Source organism: Monodelphis domestica, chromosome 5, assembly GCF_027887165.1.
Source record: "Monodelphis domestica isolate mMonDom1 chromosome 5, mMonDom1.pri, whole genome shotgun sequence".
Lineage (NCBI taxonomy): Eukaryota > Metazoa > Chordata > Mammalia > Didelphimorphia > Didelphidae > Monodelphis > Monodelphis domestica.
The window spans coordinates 230,511,438-230,529,595 of NC_077231.1; the positions used below are offsets into that span (position 1 = coordinate 230,511,438).

Below are 18,158 nucleotides of genomic sequence, written 5' to 3' on the forward strand. Positions count from 1 at the left end.
TAATTAAGTGGCAGGCATTGTGCTTAAGTAGATGGATTACAAGTATGAAAATGAGATAGTTCTTATCCTCTGTGGTTAAGTCAACATGTTCTCCATCAGCCACAAAACCAGTTGGATTCAGCAGATTTACACTGAACAGAAAATTCACCATATTTTACTACTGAAGAGTAATTACATAAAGCTTAATTTGAATTTTATTTTCACCATTACTTTAAAATATGGATCAAATATTAATTTGCCTTAAATTTTGACTAGGGGGAGTAGTTTAAAAGAAAGCCATAGAAAACATTTTAGCCTAAAGGAAACATTCTGTAGTTTTGCTTTCTTGTGCTTTAATTTGAATTTCCCACCTGTACCCTCACTGAACAATGATTTTGCCATGGGAAAATTTTCGGATTAGAAAGAATTGACTAAGAAAGATTATAAATGTTGGCATTTAGGAAGGTTTGTTTTTTTGGGTGTGAGGAGGAAACTGTGGATATGCTAGGTTATGTGTCTGGGATGACAGCACATACATTTTGTTTTGTTTTTAGTTTAAATTTTTATTTATACCTTCTGAATCTTGTAATAGAGGAAAAAAGAGGACACCCCCCCCCCAAAGTAACATACATATCTGAAACACGGGAATCAGGGAAATTTAGAAGCAAAATAAAGTAAATTAAGCCAACTTTTAACCCATCTCTGAGTGCCACATAATAAATATTTAAAAACATGATTAAGGGGCAGCTCAGTGGCTCAGTGGATTGAGAGATGGGATGTCCTGGGTTCAATTCTGGCCTCAGATACTTCCTAGCTGTGTGACCCATATCAAGTCACTTAATCCCCATTTCCTAGTCCTTACTGCTCTTCTGCCTTGGAACCAATATACAGTATTGATTCCAAGACAAAAGATATGGATTTTAAAAAACAAACATATGATTCATATTTAATATTTTAGAGGGAAAATAGTATCACCAAAAGTTTTTCATGTAACCATCACATCGAACTAGAAATTAGAATCACAATTTTAGAGTTGCAAAGGATTTCAGTGGTCATCTAGTCTAAGCTATACTAAAACAGAATCCCCACTACAACATACCTTATAAATACATGTGTATTTAGGTGGTTGATACATTTTTGTAAAGTTTTTAGCCCCATCCTTGAATAGTACCATTTTAATTTTGGCTTTTGGTAGTTGAAATGTTATGAGAAATTCACCAGGATTCAGTTAATTTCAGTCAACAGACATTTAATAAATGCCTACCTTGATTCAAACACTGAAGACATAAAAGTAAAAATGGAACTAGTCCTCTATGAAGCTATATTTCTACTAGTTTATAATTCAGGAACTTTAAAAAAGTTTTTAATTTAGTAAGCTAAGATGCCTCAAGATCTTAAGATCTCTCTGTTTTTCTGATGGTCCATAACATACTCAGGAAGGCATGGTAAACACTATAGATGCTTCTTTGTAAAATTAAATGAAATTGTACTAATTCCAAATCTAAAGATGACCAAATTCATATATCAGCCTATTCCTAGGAACAGTATATGGCCAATTCTTTTTGCTGAGAATGTAGAGCTTTAAACTTGTCACCAAATTCTGTTACTGTAGTAATTTGTTGTCTGATTGCAAAGACTGTTTGACAGAGAATTGGAAAACATAATCAAGAAGACATCATGGCTTTTAAGAAGACCAAGAGGGTTTGGAAGGCAGTGTGAAATTGTAGTCTATATAAAGTTTGGGGTGGCGGTGCCCAGATACCTATGCTGTAGATGTCATACCCAACCTCTCATAATTTGATTAGTGCCCTCTGTGAACTACATTGGACAGACAAGATCACCAACAAAGAAACATAGGATTCCAGCCAGTCTACATCATGGAAGAAATACTTGCTGTGCTGCTGCATGAAAAATCACTGACATCAAGCTATCTGAACATTTGCTATATGGGGAGCTAAAGTGAGGCAACAATAGGATGACTAGCCAAAATAACACTTTGAAATGAAGTATCAAAATTATATGTCAGCATTCCAAAATGGGAAGAGGCAGTAAGCTAAAACTGAGATGATAATGAAGTTACAAAAAGCAGTGGGTTAAGCTACAAATAAAAGGATACTTTGTAGTATCAGAAGGTTTTTTGGTTGAATATCAGATTGTTGGATAAATTGCTGTAAGGAATATCTTCATATTCCTTATAAGGATATTGTGTAATATTCTTATATAATAGCTGGCAATAAATATAGCCTTTTATTTTTTAAGTCATAGGTTGCAATGTCAGAAATTTGGCTGCTGCATAATGCTACTGTATTTTTTGATTAAGGGGATACACTTTAGTTAGCCTTAATGTCTGGTGATCTTCATATTTTGTGCAGGAGAAATACTGTTATATCTGCCCTGACATAGTTAAAGAATTTGCTAAGTATGATGTAGACGCACGTAAATGGATCAAACAATACACAGGCATCAATGCAATCAACCAGAAGAAATTCATTATAGATGTTGGTTATGAAAGGTTTCTTGGACCTGAAATTTTCTTTCATCCAGAGGTAAGAAATTTTATTTGTGAATGAGCTGTAGATTGTGTTATTTGGAGCAATAGCACCACCTACTGTGAAAAAAAAGTTTTCAACAAAGCATTTAAAGGTAGAGAATTGGTTATCTAGTAAATTGGCTTTACTCATATGTGCAGAAATCTCTTAAAAATCACATGTATGCCCGATATTGGGGCAAATATTACTCTAAGAATCAGGAAATTCATACCCTGGTTCTGACTAGCACTAAATTGGGTATTCTCTGGCAAGTTTACCTTTCTATGTCTCTGTCTTTTCACCTACAAAATAAGGGTAATAGTACTCACTTTATAGGATTTCTGGGTAAAAGCTGAATAAGCCTTAAAAGGCTATATGATATTATTTTTTAAAAGCATATTTTGCACATGAATCAGTTTACAATTTACAGAATGCTTTCACACATATTATTTTGTGTGATCCTTAGTAATTTTGTGAGATAAGCAGGTCAGATATCACCCATAAAGTAATTTTTCTAGGGTGAAGTGATTATGTCACCACCTTCCTTCTCAAATGCCAGTGGTTCCATATTCTAAAATCAAATATGAACTCCTCTGTATGGCATTTAAAACCATGTTATGAAAATCTGACCCCATCCTACCTTTTGTAGTTTATTATACATTATTCCAAACTTCTATGTACTGTTCAATCCAGGTAAACTAGCTTTCTTGTTGTTCCTCACAAATGATATTCCATTTCCTGTTTCCATGCCTTGGCATGAGCTGTCCTCCATGTCTGGAATGCTTTACTTCCTCACTTCTGCCCCTTGGAATCACTGGTTTCCTCCAAGACTCAGCTAAAACACCACTTTCTGCTTGGGGTCTTTCCTGTCCAGTAAGTCAGTCTGTCAACAAGTAATTATTAAGTGCTTACCATATACCAGGTACTGTGCTAAGTAATGGGGATACAGAGGAAGGCAAAGACAGTCCCTGCCCTCTAAGAGCTTATATTCTAATGAGGGAAGTAACATGTAAATAAATCGGTACATAAAAGAAGATACAGAATAGAGAGAAAGCAGTCTGAGATAGCAAGATACCAGGATCTGGGCTGACTAGGGAAGGCCTTTGGCAGAAAATAGGGTTTGAGTTGAGTCTTGAGACAAGCCAGGAAAACTTGAAGGTCAAGGCAAAACGTAGAGCATTTCAGGCATAGAAGATAGCCAAGTTCAGTGGAGATGGGAGATGTAGTGATGTGTTCAAGGAACTGCAAGTAGGTCAGCATTATTAAAGAACAGAGAACCTAATCATATCCTTTGAACATTTATCAGTGATTCATTCTTATAAATTTAACTCAGTTCCCAATATGTCTTAGAAATGAGACTTAAATCATAGTAACTACAAAGATTTTACCCATTTACTTGTTTATCTTTTAGTGTTAACTAGAAGGAAAGTTAGTATTGGTTTTATTTGTTAAAAAACTTTTAAGTTTTGTAGAATCTGAATTGTATGTTTTATTTTTTGTGATCCTTTTTATCTTTTATTTGGTCATGAACCCTTATCAATATATCTGACACTTAATTTCTTCTTGGACCACTAATTTATTTAAGATTAGAAATATAAATACAAAAAAGCAGAGACAGTCCTTGCTCTCAAGCAGCTTACATTCTAATAGGGGAAACAGTACATAACAGTACATAAGAGAATTGTAATCAGGGACAAGGATTGTAAATGGGGCAATAGGAGATTATATTCACACACCTTAAGTAAGAACAATGGCAGATTTGACAATTATGGTTAATGCTTTTTTTTTTAAAACATTACCTTTCATCTTAGAATCAATATTGATTCTAAGGCAGAAGAGTGGTAAGGGCTAGGCAATGGGGGCCAAGTGACTTGCCCAGGGTCACACAGCTGGGAAGTGTCTGAGGTCAGATTTGAACCCAGGATCTCCCATCTTTAGGCATGGCTCTCAATCCACTGAGCCACCCAGCTGTTCCCATGATTAATGCTTTTATAAGAGTGGAGTGTGTGGGGAAGGGCAAAGGAAAAGAAATGCAGTGGTAAAATAGGTTAGTAAGGATGTGGAGGAGATAACATGTAAGTAGGGGGTACAATGAACCATGGATGAAGTTTGCCTCAAATAGTGGTCCAGGAGAGATAGTTACCAGTCAGCACTGTAAGTCTTCGAGCAGAAATGTCTCCAGGATGTGATAGAAAGAACATTTCAGCCAATTGGAGGCAGGCTTTGTAAAGGCATGAGAGCAAGAGATAGGATGCTATATAGAGAAGACCATATATAGGCCAGTTTAGGTGGTGTAGAAGGCTTGACTGGGAATAGTATGTGAAAAAGTAGTCTGGAACCAGATAATAAGGACCTTAAATGACATTTTGTATTTATTTAAGAAATATTTGGAAGCCACAAAAGCTTCTTGAGTAGGATGATGGTGTGGTCAGATCTGTGGTACAATGTAAAGATAAGGGATTCAAAGAAGACTTGGGTTTGAGTTCCAGTTCTTGTCACTTTGCCCCTGTGACCTTGGGCAAATCACTTAACCTCTCTGGGTTTCATTTTCCTAATCTATAAATTGAGGGGGATAAATTTGATAGCTGTTAAGCTATTCTTTTCCTATTATAAATCTGTCATCTTATGACTGTTAATTGAGTGCTGTATGGAAAGTTTATTAGTTAAGGGACATATTGGAAGCTGGGGCCCAATTAGGAGACTGCTAAAATAGTTAGGAGAAAACTAGGGTCATTATGATGTTAGTAGAGAAATATGAAAGATAGTGGAGAGGTAGAATTCATAAAATTTGACAGTGGATGTCATGACAGAAAATGAAGAGTTGAAGATTACTCTTAGATTGGGAACCTGGATGGCTAGAAAAATGGTATTAACAGAAATAGGAAAGTTTGGAGGAAAAATGGGTTTAGGGCAGTGATGGTGAACCTATGGCATGAGTGCCAAAGGTGGCATGTAGAGCACTCTCTGTGGCCACTTGGTCACCCTTCCTCCCCACTGCCTACCCCCAAAACCCCAGTCCCAGAGTTTATTACTAGAAAGGCAGAGGGACTCAGGCAAAACTGACCCTCTCCCCCTCTCTACCATGCCTGATGATGTTTTCACACCCCTCACCCCTTTGTCCAGCAGCCCAATGGTAGTGCTTTCCTCTTCTCCTGTGTGGGGTGAGTGAGGTGAGGCATACTCAGCAAGCAGTGAAGAAAGGGGAACAGCATGCTGTCTCTGGATGGGTGGGCATGGCACTCAATCTGGGGGGTGGGGTTGGAGCCTGGCACTCTGTCTCTAAAAGGTTTACCATTACTTCTTTAGGGGGAAAGATGATGAGTTTGGTTTTGAACATTTTGAGTTTGAGATATTTATAAGGCATTTACTTGGAGATATCTAGGAAGCAGTTGGATATTCAGGAATGGGAATGAGGAGATAAATGCTGGATATATAGGTTTGGGAATGATCTGCATAAAGATGAGCATTGAATCTATGAGAGCTGATAAGATCACCAAGAGCTAAAGAGGGAAGAAGACGAGATCCAAATCAGAACCTTGGGGTATTATGTGTTTTGTTTTTGTCTTTGTGTTTCCAGTGTCTATTCTCTAGACTTAGTATAGTGCCTGGAACACAGTAGGCATTTAATAAAGCTTGTTGATTGATTTTTTAAAAAATTCAGTTTTATTTTATTTTTAGTTCTGAATTCTCTCCCACCTTTCATCTCCTTCTCTCCTCATTGAAAAGACAAGAAATACAGTTCCCTTCACACATATGAAGTCATGCAAAACATTATTTCTGCATTAACCATGTTTGGGAATGGGTCAGGGGGAGTTGGAGGACAAGGAAAAAATATGTTTCACTATGAGTTATTCAGTTTTCTATTTGGAGGTACGTAGCATTTTACATAGTCCTTTGTAACTGTGGTAGATCATTTTGTTGATCAGACTTAATAAGTCTTTCATAGCTGGTTATCCATACAATAATACTGTTACTGTGTAGGTTATTTTTAGTTATGCTCATTTCACTTTGTGTCAATTCATATAAATCTTCCCATATTTTTCTGAAACCATCCCCTTCATTATTTCATAAAGCATAATAGTATTCGATCACATTCATGTACCACAACTTGTTCAGCCATTCCCCAACTGATGGGTATCCTCTCAATTTTTAATTCTTTGCCACCAAAAAAAAAGAGATACTATAAATATATATTTTCTATAAATTGTTTCCATTTGTCTTTGATTTCTTTGGGCTAGTAGTGGTATTACTAGATCAAAGTTCATGTCCAGTTTTCTAGCTTTTTATGCATAGGGCCAATTCACAGCCGCACCAGTAACAGAGTATTAGTATATCTGTTTTTCTATATCCTCTCTAGCATTTGTTATTTTCCATTTCTGTTATTTCAATTAATTTGATAGGCATAAGGCAGCACCTCAGTTACTTTAAAGTGCATTTCTCTTAACTATGGGTGTTTTAGAACATTTTTATATATGACTATTGATAGTTTTGATTTCTTCCTCTGAAAACTGCCTATTCATGTCCCTTGACCATTTATCAATTGGGGAATGGCCTAGGCTTGTTGATTAATTGATCTCCATTTTACAGACGAGGAAGCTAAGGCTGAGAGAGGTTGTGATTTATCTAGGGACAAACAACTAGGACATTTCTGAGATAATATTTTGAACTCAGGTCTTTTTGACTCCATTTTCAGCACTCTATTTTTTGCTGCATGCTGCCTCTCTTGATTATACTAGTGCTTTTCTATTTAAAAATGCTTCTCTCTAAAAAGGAAAAAAAAATCCTTAGCCTCTTAACCTAGTTTTGTACTAGTCTGTCATTGGATACAGTTTTAATGATTAATTGTTTCATAATATTAATATTCCACAAATATTATAACAAATATTAGCTATTCAGGTTAGTTACATGTCTTCATTTCTCTTGTTAGGGTGACATTAGTTATTCATGATTTATTGTTGGTCTGTCTCTCTTAATTCTTTACTAAAATCACACATTTTATCCTTTGAAGAAGCCAATGTCTTATTTATACTGTTCATATGTAATATTACATGTGTAATAGGCTTAATTTGATCATCTTAGCTTTCTAATATAAATCATTGTGCAATACTTTCCCTGAGAATTTTTTTGTTCTTTTCTCTTCTTTTGAAACAATGTGTAATCTTTCTTATATGCCTTTTTTAGTTTGCTAATCCAGATTTCATGGAGTCCATTTCAGATGTAGTTGATGAAGTTATTCAGAACTGCCCCATCGATGTTCGTCGTCCACTCTATAAGGTAAAAACTGACTAGGGTAAGGTGCTGGTTATAGTAGAAAATTTAAAGCAAAAATTATTAGGTTGTTTGCCTATATAAATGCTGCACATCATTATGATTGTTAAACTTATATAATAACTGGTTACAATAATTAGCTTGTTTTAAGCCCAGGAGGTGATTTAGTTTTCTGAGTTATATGGATTTCCATCTAATGCAGCTTCGGGGAGTTTATTTTAGATAGAAAGTTATAAGTTCAGTCACCATTGCTCTGAAGCCCTAGTTAGGAAAATTCATAATGGTTTAGATAGAGGTTGTACTCTGCCTATTTTTGATATATTTTTAAATTTCTAGTTAAGTCTTGGCTTTTTAAAGATTGATTTTACTGAAAATGTTTGGGAAATAAAATAGCAGATCATATTATAATAATGTCTGTGGATAGACAGGCACTGTTAGGAAAATTGGGAACAATGCCAGCCTTTTCAAAGAATTTTCCTTAGATGGCAAACTTATGGAATGGGTGCCAAAAAGGGCATGCAGAGCCCTCTCTGTAGGCATACCTGGAGTCGCCTGCCAGAATTCATTATTAGAAAGCCAAAGGGACTCAGGGTGGAACTCTTCCCCTTTTCTTCTCTGTGTACCTGAGGGCATGTCTCAGTTCCCCAGCACTTCTGCCAAGCAGCCCAATAGGAATGCTCCTTCCCTCCCCTTTCTGGGGTAAGGGGCAGTGGTGGGTGGGGGGGAGGTGGAGAGGGCAGGGTGTGGCACTTGTTCTCTGGGGGAGCAGGCATGACACTCTGTTTCTAAAAGATTCATCATCACTGGCCTAGGCCTTCTGTCCTGACATGCCTTTAGAGCAATGTCTCTCCTTGATAGATCTTTTATCTGTTATAGTTCAGTCTGTCTTTAGCTTTTCAAAGGTGTGCTGAAAGGTCATGCTTACTCTATCCTCTTAAATCCAGATCCATAGAATCTCTATTTCATTCTGAAATAGCTTCTTCCTTTTATATAAATTTAATAGGTTGTGACTTACACATGGGCTTTAATTGATTCAAGGAGCTGTACAGGCCCTGTTTAAACTCTTTTTGTTTGACTGATTCAGGCAAGCACCATTACCAAAAGTAACTGCTCAATTTTAAGTGAATTGATAATCAGTAGAGTCCCACCCTTACAATTAAAGAGTGTGATTTTATTTTTTTTTTTAGGAGAGAGAGGGTTTGTAATGAAATAATAGAAAGTTAGGTTGTGCAGTGGATAGCGCACTGGGTCTAGAATCAGGAAGACTTGAGCTTAAATGTGACCTTAAACACTTACTAGCTATATGATCCTGGGCAAGTCACTTAACCCCTTTTTGTCTCAATTCCTCATCTATAAAATGAGCTGGAAAAGGAAATGACAAAACTATGTTAGCATCTTTGCTAAGAAAACCCAGGAATTTCGGTTACAAAGAGTTGGGCATGACTGAAATGACTAAACAACAGAAATGTAATAATGAACTGTTCTGTGGTGTTGGAATAACTAGAGCTAAGTAGACAAAATCTGACGAAACTTCATGAAAAAAGATAAACTTTAAGTTGAGGTTTGAAAATAGGTAGAAAAGATTAGAAGATTTTAGGCCCAAAGTAAACTTGTGATAGTATGCTATTTTATTTGCCTTGTGTAAAGCAGAAAGCTCTTGGCATAATAGGAAATAACATGTAACTAATAAAAAAGCCATTTAGTAGAGAGTCATATGAATAAATTTAGATCTGATACAATGGGAATAAATCATAATTTGATTTTTTGTACTATCAGGTTTTTTCACTTTTTTATTTGTGTCCCCCAAACTTGAAAACATCTTATCTATTTTTACCTCTGGAGTATTTCTTATATTTGTTTCCTTCATGTTTAGTAAAGTTCATTTTATTTCACTTTAACATACATGAATACTTGATTGATCCATTGACAATGTACTTCTTGATGTCCTATTTCCCAATTCTTGAATATGTTATTGATTGAGTTCTAATTGAATGTTCTAAATTGTTGATGAACATGGACATTGGGAAAGTTAGGGAAAAAAGAGTGACCTTTCAATGAATCTTTTAACTTAAAAATAATTGTGGAGTAGTTATAATTGTACTGAATGGAAGGTAGATGGCACTGTGTGTCTGCCAAACTGATTTGAGGCATCTAGAATCAAAGTAAGACTGGAATCTCTAATGTTAAACTGATATTTAATATCATAGTGATTATTTGAATTCCTATTATCTTTAAGCATTTATACCTTATTAGATATTAATTTCTTTTTATACTAACCAATCATCAAGTGCTTTAGAAAACTAAACTTAACAACAATGGGAAGTATAGTTTACATTTTATTATATTCCCTGAATTACTTTTCTTTCCCCCATATTAATCCATCAGGGTTTGTGTAATGCTTTTTATTACAAAGGATTGTTATGATACAAAAATTTTCTCACTTAGTCTTTCAGTTTCCCATTTGAAGTAGCTATTATTGGAATACTATTTCTACTTTTACAAATAGAGAAACAACAGACAGAGGGCATATTTACACATTAATCACTCTTCTAAGTCACCATGACCTGGAAGCATTGGTGTAGTGGAAAGAATGCAAGTTTCAGAGGAGATCTGAGTTTGAATTTTATCTTTGACACTTATTAGCTGGGTGACTTTGAAGAAGTCCTATAACTTCTCAGAACTTAAGATCTCTTATCTTTGAAAAAATAGAACAATAATACATCTAGTATCTACCCCACAGGATTTTTGTGAGAATTAAGAGATATGTGTAAGACACTTTGTAAACCTTAAAATACTATATTTAGAACAACACATTGTTTTGTTCTTGGGTTTAAATGATCTTAATATCACCTATAAGGACTTATTATATCACATGGAATGTCTATTTCAATAAGTATACATATTATGTGCCTTCTATTTGTAAAGCATTGGAGTATTTTTGTCCTTTTGAAGAGCAGGGATAGCCCACACTGGTAATCTCTGATTCTGGGAAGGCTGTGTGATATATTGTTTGACCCTGTGAATTCTGAACTGTAGTATGCTAAGTGTCTGCTCTAAGTCTGGCACCAATAAGTGAACTGTAAGAGTGAGAGGCACTGGGTTAAGTAGGGATGAATTGACATAGGTTGGAAATGAGGAAGGTTAAAAATCTATCAGGAATGGAATCAGGCCCATGAATTGCCACCACACTTTCAGCCTGGATAAGATAGGAAGAGCTACTTTATAAAAAATATGCCATTGCTCACTTCATCAGTAAGCATTTTTCTCTTAGTTCAGTTGCCTATTAGTCAGCTTCAGCTTCCATTTTATTTTTGTTTTCCACTCTTTTCTTGCCTCAGTCTTAAAAACATTCCAGCCAAAGAAGTGTCTTTTTCTCTTATTAGGTTCTGGGTTTGCTTCATGCTGATTTCTGTCTTTTACTGAGAAGGCTAAAACAATTTAAACTTTGTTTTTACCGAACAAAGTTTAAATTGTTTTAGCCTTCTTAATCCATTTTTAACCATTTTTATTCTCTTAAGAATATTTTCCTAGTTCTTAACCTTTGGAGTTTGAAAGGACCTTAGAGATGATCTGATTATATAGGTGATAAGTGGAAGAACCAGAGTTTGAAACCAACTCTTTAGATTCCAAAATAAGCATTCTCCCTGCAATACCATTCTGCTTCTGGCTAATTATAAAGGCTATGCAGAAATATTTGTAGATGTAATAACCAAGATGCCAGTTTCTTATCCTTTTATATCTTTTCATTCCTGGCCATGAGTTTTCACTTTGACTTTTTTTTTTTTTGCAGGGAGAATGCAACATGGGGGATCAAAAAGATGATGATTTTACTTTGTTTATATTGCCATCTTCCTCTGTTACATGATAACTCTTAGAATTTAGGAATTATGCTCTTTTGATGAAATGTATTTTGGTACTATTATAATATCATACATAAACTCTCAGAGATGATAATAGGACCATATTCCTTTAGCCCTAGTTAGGCACATTCAGTAACACTGAAATTTTTGTTTCTTTTTTTACTTTTGCCTATTTAAAAGGTTATTTGTGACAATATATGTCAAATATATGAGAAGAGAGTACAGGAACTTCTATTTCTGATATTCTATATTTTTATCAAACATTTAAGTTACTCATTCAGTCAATAAATTTTAGTGTCTGCTGCTTAATTGTCTTAATAAGCATTGGAGATTAAAAAGAAAGGCCAGGGGCAGAGAGGCTCAGGTGAAAAAGAATGCTATTCACCTCTAGAGAAAGAACTGTTAGAGTAGGAATGTAGATGAAAACATATGATTTATCACTTATTTATTTTGAGCATATATTTTGAGGTTTATGAATTATATGGAAATATGCTTTGTGTAATAATACATGTATAACCCAGATTGAATTGCTTGTCAGCTTCAGGAGTAGGGAGGAAGAGAGAGGGAGACAATATGGATCATATAACTCCAGAAAATTTATGTGGAAACTTATTAAAATAAAGTTTAAAAATGAAGAATAAATCTGACCATGCCTCCACTCCCACCCCCTGGACATTCAAAACCCCTCATTACTTGTCCTCTCCTCCTACCTTTCCAGTCTTCTTATACCTTAATTATTTTTGCATACTCTGTGATTCAATGACCTTCTTGGTATTTCTCAAACAAGATATCCCACCTTCCCTTTCCATACCTTTTCACTAGCTGTCACCCATATATCTTATCATGTAGGTAGAATGCTCTCCCTCCTCATATGATAACAACAATTAGCTATCATTTGCATGGCACATATATATGAGATATATAGATAGAAAGATGGATAGACAGACAGACAGACAGACAGATAGATAGATAGATAGATAGACACATAAACAGATAGATAGACAGACAGAATTCCAGGCCCAGTGATCTATTTACTGTGCCATCTAGATGTCCCTAAACATCTCTGTCTCTTGATTTTCCTGGCTTCGAGTCTCAGCCAAAAATCGTACTTTGTACAGGAAGCCTTTCTGGATCTTTCTTAATGCTAGCTCCTTATTTATCTTGATTATTTCTAGTTTCTTTCTTGTGTGTATATGTGTGTTTACAAATATTGTTTGCACATTGCCTCTCCTCTCAGACTGTGAGCTTCTTTAAAGCGGGAACTTTCTTTGCTTTTCTTTGTATCCCTAGCACTTTGCACATTGCTTGGCATAAAGTAAGCACTTAATAAATGCTTGCTGACTTTCACTTTCTTCTATGATCGTAACTGATTTTTTCCCAATTTCCTCTTAGTGATTTTTTTGTTTACATTGTTATAGTTATGGGGATATATTGTTTTATTTTTTGTGATCATTTCATTTTATCAGTTCATAAAAATTGTCCTATTTCCCTGAATTTCTTCTATTTGTCATCTCTCATTCCCCACTACTACACTATTACATTCAAAGATTTCTCATCCTTCCCCCAAAAGATGGCTATGCCTATTAAGGAAATACTTTCTTTCCCCTTCTAATTGTAAATTTACTGAAAGTAAATCTTATTTATGTTATATCCACAGCTTTTAGTACATAGTTCTGCATATATTAGGAGCTCAAGAAATGCTTATTATATTTAACTATTGTTAAAGGGATTTTCTTAATCTCTCCCTCTGTCTCTTTAAGAGGCAAGAGAACAGAAATGTGGAGCTGAACTGGCAGGTGCCAGTGGGCCAGAGCTGAAGATTCTGTTACCTAGGAGATGAGGAAGATAAGGAAGGAATCAGTTGGCAGTTATGTCTTTTGCCTTTGGATCTTGAGAGAGGAGAAGGTCTGTCTCTGAGGGAATGGTCTGCTACTGGCAGTTACAACTGACAGTTGGAGGATAAAACCTTATTTAAGGAGCTTGTGGATGGTAGCTGTTGATTTATTAGTGTAAGATAGATAGTTAGTAAATCAATTTTAGATAGAGTAGGTTAGATAGGCCTGGTCTGGCCAGGCAAGAAGAACCTTTCCTCAGAAGACAGTTAGATGTAGGGTTTTAGAAATTTTAGTTAGTATTAGGCATTTAGGTATAGTCATTAGGGTATTTGAATAATAATCTCTTTCCTCCTTTCTATTTTATCTGTACTTATTCTCAAATTAAACTATGTTTTATCAAACTGCTCTCTTCACTTTTGTAAAACTCCTATCACTAACCCTTACACTATACTTGAAAAGTAAAAGTATGATTATGCTAGCACATATTATCTTCATATAGCAGATACACAAACTAAGCTATTCCTACCTTTTTAGTATTCTCCTCACCACACTTTATAATCCAATGAAACCAACCTACTTGCTGTTCCTTAAACCCCAACCTTTATTCCTCCTTTTTCTTTTGTACCGCCTATCCATTGTTCCTGGAATGCTTTCCTTCCTCATCCCTTCCCCTTGATATCATTGGCTTCCTCAACATTCATTTCAATTGTAACCTGCCAGTGGCCTTCCCAATTTCCCCAGTTACTTGAACATTCCTATGTACGGTTCCCTTCTATCTGCTCTAACTATTGCATAGGTACTTATTTACTTACATGTTATCTCTCCCATTAGCATGTAAACTCCTTGAAGTTGGGGATGATTTTGCTTTTCTTTGTTTTCCCAAGCTTGTCATAGGGCCTGCCTTTTGGCTTCTCTGGCTTCTTTCGAGTTCCAGCTAAAATTCTACCTTCTACAAGAAATCTTTCCCTGTCTTCCTTAATATCTTCCTTTTTTGATTATTTCCATTTCATCTTATGTATTTGTACATATAACCCATTAGACTGAGAGCTCCTAAAGAGCAGGGATTGTCTTCTGCCTTTCTTTTTTTTTAAACCCTTGCCTTCTAAGGATTAATACTAAGTATCAGTTCCAAAGCAGAAAAACAGTAAGGGCTAGACAATTGGGGTTAAGTGACAAGGTCCCATAGCCCAGGGTCCCACAGCTAGAAAGTGTCTGAGTTCAAACTCAGGATCTCCTTTCTCCAAGTCTGGCTGAGTGACAGCTAGTGAAAAGGTATAGAGAGGGAAGGTGGGATATCTTGTTTGAGAAATACCAAGAAGAGTCAGTGCCATTGAATCACAAAGTATGTAAAAATAAGTAAGGAATAGGAAGATTAGAAAGGTGGGAGGAGAAGACTGGTAATAAGGGTTTTTTGAATGTCTTGGGGGTTGGCATGGTCAGACCTATACTTTATTTAAATTTTTTTTTATTTTAATAACAAATTTCCACATAAATTTTCTGAAGTTATGTGATTCATATTGATTATTTCAATTAGCTTTTTGGTTGAATCTCTAGGATTCTTTAAGTAGACCATCATGTCATCTGCAAAGAGTGATAACTTGGTCTCCTCCTTGCCTATTTTACTGCCTTCAATTTCTTTTTCTTATCTAATTGCTACTGCTAGTGTTTCTAGTACAATGTCAAATAGTAGAGGTGTTAATGGGCATCCTTGTTTCACTCCTGATCTTATTGGGAATGCATCTAGTTTATTCCCATTGCAGATGATATTAGCTGATGGTTTTAGATATATACTGTTTATTATTTTTAGGAATGACCCTTCTATTCCTATGCTTTCTAGTGTTTTTAATAGGAATGGGTGTTGTATTTTATCAAAGGCTTTTTCTGCATCTATTGAAATAATCATGTGATTTTTGTTGGTTTGCTTGTTGATGTGGTCAATTATGTGGATGGTTTTCCTAATATTGAACCAGCCCTGCATCCCTGGTATAAATCCTACTTGATCATGGTGGATGAGCCTTCTGATCACTTGCTGGAGTCTTTTTGCTAGTATCCTATTTAAGATTTTTGCATCTATATTCATTAGGGAGATTGGTCTATAATTTTCTTTCTCTGTTTTTGGCCTCCCTGGTTTTGGAATCAGTACCATGCTTATGTCATAAAAGGAGTTTGGTAGAACTCCCTCTTTGCTTATTATGTCAAATAGTTTGTATAGTATTGGGATTAACTGTTCTCTGAATGTTTGGTAGAATTCGCTGGTGAATCCATCAGGCCCTGGGGATTTTTTCTTAGGAAGTTCTTTGATGGCCTGTTGGATTTCTTTTTCTGATATGGGATTATTTAAGAAATCTATTTCTTCTTCTGTTAGTCTAGGCAATTTATATTTTTGTAAATATTCATCCATATCACCTAGATTGGCATGTTTATTGCCATATAGTTGGGCAAAGTAATTTTTAATGATTGCCTTAATTTCCTCTTAGTTGGAGGTGAGGTCCCCCTTTTCATTCTTGATGCTGTTAATTTGCCTTTCTTCTTTCCTTTTTTAAATTAGATTGACTAGTACTTTGTCTATTTTGTCTGTTTTTTCAAAGTACCAGCTTCTAGTCTTTTTTATTAGTGCAATAGTTCTATCACTTTCAATTTTATTAATTTCTCCCTTAATTTTTAGGATCTTGTTTGGTTTTCTTCTGGGGGTTTTTAATTTGTTCATTTTCAAGTTTTTTGATTTGCATTTCCAATTCATTGCCCTCCCTAATTTGTTAATATATGCACTCAGGGATATGAATTTTCCTCTAAGTACTGCCTTGGCTGCATCCCATAAGGTTTGAAAGGATGTCTCACCATTGTCATTTTCCTCAACAAAATTATTATTTCTATGATTTCTTCTCTAACTAACTGATTTTGGAGTATCATATTATTTAATTTCCAATTAATTTTTGATTTGGCTCTCCATGTACCTTTACCGATCAATATTTTTATTGCTTTATGATCTGAAAAGGTTGCATTTATTATTTCTGCTTTTCTGCATTTGAGTGCCATGTTTCTGTGACCTAGTGTATGATCTATTTTTGTGAATGTGCCATGTGGTGCTGAGAAGAAGGTGTATTCCTTTTTGTCCCTATTTATTTTTCTCCATATGTCTATTAACTCTAATTTTTCTAAGATTTTGTTCACCTCTTTTACCTCTTTCTTATTTATTTTTTGGTTTGATTTATCTAAATTTGATAGTGGTTGGTTCAAGTCTCCCACTAATGTGGTTTTACTGTCTATTTCCTCCTTTAATTCTCCTTGTTTCTCCATTAGAAATTTGGATGCTATACCATTTGGTGCATACATGTTGATTAGTGATATTTCCTCATTGTCTATATTCCCTTTTTAACAGAATATATTTACCTTCCCTATCCCTTTTGATCAGGTGTATTTGTGCCTTGGCTTTGTCAGATATCATGATTGCAACTCCTGCCTTCTTTCTATCAGTTGAGGCCCAAAAGATCTTACTCCATCCTTTAATTCTAACCTTGTGAGTATCAACCTGCCTCATATGTGTTTCTTGAAGACAACCTATAGTAGGGTTTGGGGTTCTAATCCAATATGCTATTTGTCTACGTTTTATGGGTGAGTTCATCACATTCACATTCAAAGTTATGATTGTCACTTGTGGATTCCCTGGCATTTTGATATCTTCCCCGAGTTCTGACCTTTCTTCCTGTAATGGGGAAATTTAAGGCTTCTGGGAGAAGGTTATAATATAGTAATGGTTACAAATGTGGCTACAAGATTTATATAATATTTAACAATGGCCGCCAAGGAATTTACTTATGAAATTCCTAAAATGAAACACTCAAGTCAGAATGAGGTTTATGGAGGTTTAATCACACTGGGAGTAGGGAAAAGGTTAGGGAGAGAAGGAGAGAAGAGAAAAGGGAAAGAGGCTACTCAACTTCTGACCAAGGCAGGGGGAGTTTTAGGCCCAAAGGCCCAGGTGGAAAGAATCAGTCCTTAACTCACGTGACCGATCTGAAGGAAAGCTGTCTGCGGGCGTCCTCTCTCTCCAAGCTCCTCACACCAACTCCTCTCTAGCTCTCCCCACAGGAAGTTCCGCGAATCTCAGAGGCTGTTCCCTACCTCACTTCCTGTGTCTCACAAATCCAATGGTTGGCTCTAGCTTGGCTTAGGACAGCCCAGGTGGGCAGTTAGTTATTTCTGATTTGTCATTGACTAGCGCATGCCCGTGTAGTGTGGGTGTGCACAATTTTTGGGTGCTAGACCAAGATGGAGACTTTTAAAATTCACAATCCCCCCTGATGATGATTGGGAGACTAGTCTCCCCAATTGATCACTAAACATAAGCATACTGCACCCCAAAAATTTCTAACTATAAGTGTATACAAAAATTTTTTCTACCCACTAAGAGGAAAATTATAATAGTTGTAAATATGGGGAAATAGAGGAGAGAGAAAGACAGCAAAGCAATGTTTTGCTGGGCGCATTGACAAAAGCCAATTAGGGGGCAGTCCCCTTTGGCATAAGATTGTACATTCAAAAAAATGTTCAATCAACCACACCCCAAGGTTCATTCTGGATCTTCCTGTAGTGAAAAGGTTTAGATATCTTTCTGCAAACAGTTCATTCTCTGGATTCAGTTAGTTAGCAAGCTTCTCTGAAGATTTCTCTCTCGAACAAAATTTAAA

General features: G+C 35.7%; 1 protein-coding gene across 2 annotated transcripts in view; it reads left to right on the top strand.

The window, feature by feature from the left end:
- Positions 1-18,158, top strand: part of ACTR3B (actin related protein 3B) — a 136,059-nt gene that overhangs the window by 87,101 nt on the left and 30,800 nt on the right. For both annotated transcript variants that reach the window (XM_007504647.2, XM_056799948.1), the window contains exons 8-9: positions 2,352-2,525; positions 7,689-7,781. In XM_007504647.2, the coding sequence (XP_007504709.1) occupies positions 2,352-2,525; positions 7,689-7,781 (267 nt within the window). The remainder of the gene's footprint in view (positions 1-2,351; positions 2,526-7,688; positions 7,782-18,158) is intronic.